This window comes from Cynoglossus semilaevis, chromosome 18, assembly GCF_000523025.1.
Source record: "Cynoglossus semilaevis isolate Cse_v1.0 chromosome 18, Cse_v1.0, whole genome shotgun sequence".
Lineage (NCBI taxonomy): Eukaryota > Metazoa > Chordata > Actinopteri > Pleuronectiformes > Cynoglossidae > Cynoglossus > Cynoglossus semilaevis.
This window is the reverse complement of record NC_024324.1, coordinates 4127090-4129341: the sequence shown is the minus strand read 5'-3', so window position 1 is coordinate 4129341 and position 2252 is coordinate 4127090. Positions and strand designations below refer to the sequence as shown.

At 33.9% G+C, this 2252-nt stretch overlaps 2 protein-coding genes across 2 annotated transcripts in view; both read left to right on the top strand.

Annotated features, from left to right (window-relative positions):
• LOC112486255 (ankyrin repeat and MYND domain-containing protein 2-like) overlaps positions 1 to 632 on the top strand; it is a 1575-nt gene extending 943 nt beyond the window's left edge. The window contains exon 4 of the mRNA XM_025065336.1: positions 587 to 632. Within this exon, the coding sequence (XP_024921104.1) occupies positions 587 to 632 (46 nt within the window). The remainder of the gene's footprint in view (positions 1 to 586) is intronic.
• LOC103394083 (exostosin-1b-like) overlaps positions 339 to 2252 on the top strand; it is a 5007-nt gene continuing 3093 nt past the window's right edge. Inside the window, exon 1 of the mRNA XM_025065083.1 lies at positions 339 to 747. Within this exon, the coding sequence (XP_024920851.1) occupies positions 716 to 747 (32 nt within the window). The 5' untranslated portion in view covers positions 339 to 715. The remainder of the gene's footprint in view (positions 748 to 2252) is intronic.

The following is a 2252-nucleotide window of genomic DNA, read 5'->3' as shown; positions in this document are numbered from 1 at the left end:
ACCAAAAATGACACAAACCGTACACATTTTGAGAGAAAATTCTAATTAAAATTTCAAAAAATGTTCTCCTAATGCCCTAATTTTATGAGAAACGTGCAAGAAAAGATAAAATTTTGAAAAATAATTTTACAAACATTTTTGTCATTTCATGACATGAAAAGGTCACATTTTGACAAAAGATTTATACAGAAATATTCTAAAAACGTTCTCTAAATGCCCTTATTTGATGAGAAACATACAAACATTTTTGTTAAGTTTTTTTATTCAATTTTTAGAAGTTTAACAGAACAGAATCCAAACAACACAGCAATCTCACAGAAAACATTCAAAATGTAAAAGAAAAATCTTTTTCCAAATTTTTTAAGTATTCAGAATACTTTAATTAGATGAGAAACATACTTAAAACATAACATTTTGAAATCACCAATTTCAAACATTTTCATGAACATTTTTCAACTTTTGACCAATTTAGTCATAGTCATTATAATGCGTTGTTTAAATGTCAGGTCACAACAACGGTCAACAATGATTTTGTTCACAGCAAATGAGATCATTTGTTTATTAACGGGTTTGTTTTTCTCTTTAGGTGGATTTTGCTTTCACTGTCTGGCAAAGTTTTCCTGAGAGGATAGTTGGTTACCCCGCCCGCAGCCACTTCTGGGACAGCAACAAGGAGCGCTGGGGCTACACCTCCAAATGGACCAACGACTATTCCATGGTGTTGACTGGAGCTGCCATCTACCACAGGTAGGACACCGCAATGTTCGCACAACGGGGTGAGAAAAAAAATAGTGACAGAAATCGCTAATAATTTGGCCAAAAAAAAAACTACAAACAGATAAATAATAACATACGATAAACTGAGTCTTAAGTTGCGCAAAACGTTCTTTCAAATGTTAATAAATAATACAAAATATATGAATAAATATAATATGCCAAAATTATAATTTTACAAAGCGACGATTTTAGAGTTCCCTTAAAAATAAGTTACCATAATATGAATTACCAAAGATTTAAAAAGAGAATAAATAAATAAAAACTCTTAGAGCAAAACTATGTCTCTACGTTGACCTAGATGTTCCTAAAATTATCTAAAATAATGATAAAATTATTGTTTTGTAAAGTAAAAAACTCGTTGATTTCCTTTGACACCACACTGTAGTCAGTGAACGTGTTTCCAAATTTAATTCTAAATGTCAATTTGTAATTTCGGCTGCACCTTTCTTTTTTCCATGTTCCTGCATTAATGTAAAGTCCGTCCTGTCAGATTTAATACGCCTTCACTCAGCTGAGATGGGAGCGGCCCATTAGCCTTAAGTCAGCCAATCACGGCCGCCTGACGCTTAATCGCTTCCAATAATTCAGTGCTTTAATCTAGCCACGGTCTGACGAAACGCACGTTTGATAAATGACTTTAGCTCTGCGACGTGTTGCGATGTGAATACGAATAATTTCAAAATAAGAATCCATAGACAAAATGACACGTTGAATTATTAGAATTGAATATTTTTTTATTGAATAGAAGTAAAACCAACTAGAAGTTACACTGGGTGTTACTATATGAGCAGAAAATAGCTAAAAGATAACAGAATAGCAGTAAATGCTAAGATACTTATAAATGTTTAATTAACAATTAAGTAATTATTAGACTAAACAGGCAAAAATAAATTAATACATTTCAATAAAAACATAATTTATAGTCAAATAAAAAATAAAATAAAATGTACAGATCGTCTTAAAAGAGGACATTTGACTTAACGAACAGCTAAAGGTTTGTCAAATTGCATTAAATTTAGACAAAAGAAATTAGTCATAGTCTAGATTAAAATGTTTGTTGTAAAAAAAAAAGTCTTAACTATCAGTTTGACTGTCAACAGCTGGACGTTAAGTCAAATAGCCTAACACTAATTTAATGTTAGCAAAAACAGACTAGCTTCAAAACTAGCTAAAGTTTAGCTACAACTTAACTAAAAGCTAGCCAAGAAGTCGGACAGAGTGAGTAATATTTCTGTAGCTGGGTTTTATTGTCAGAGAATTGAAACACATGTAAAATCCTTGTTAAATTTGTCATTTCTTTAACTCTGAAGAGCAGGTTTAAAGTTGGCGACTGGACCTCGAGTTGAAGACGTTAGGGTTCGGAGGCGTCCAGGGGGTGGAGTTCCCAGGTATTTATCCACCCCTAGAGTCGTTGGCCCCCCACGGTGGATGCCCCCCCCCCCCCCCCTCTCCCCCGCGGGGGGGGGGGGGGGGGG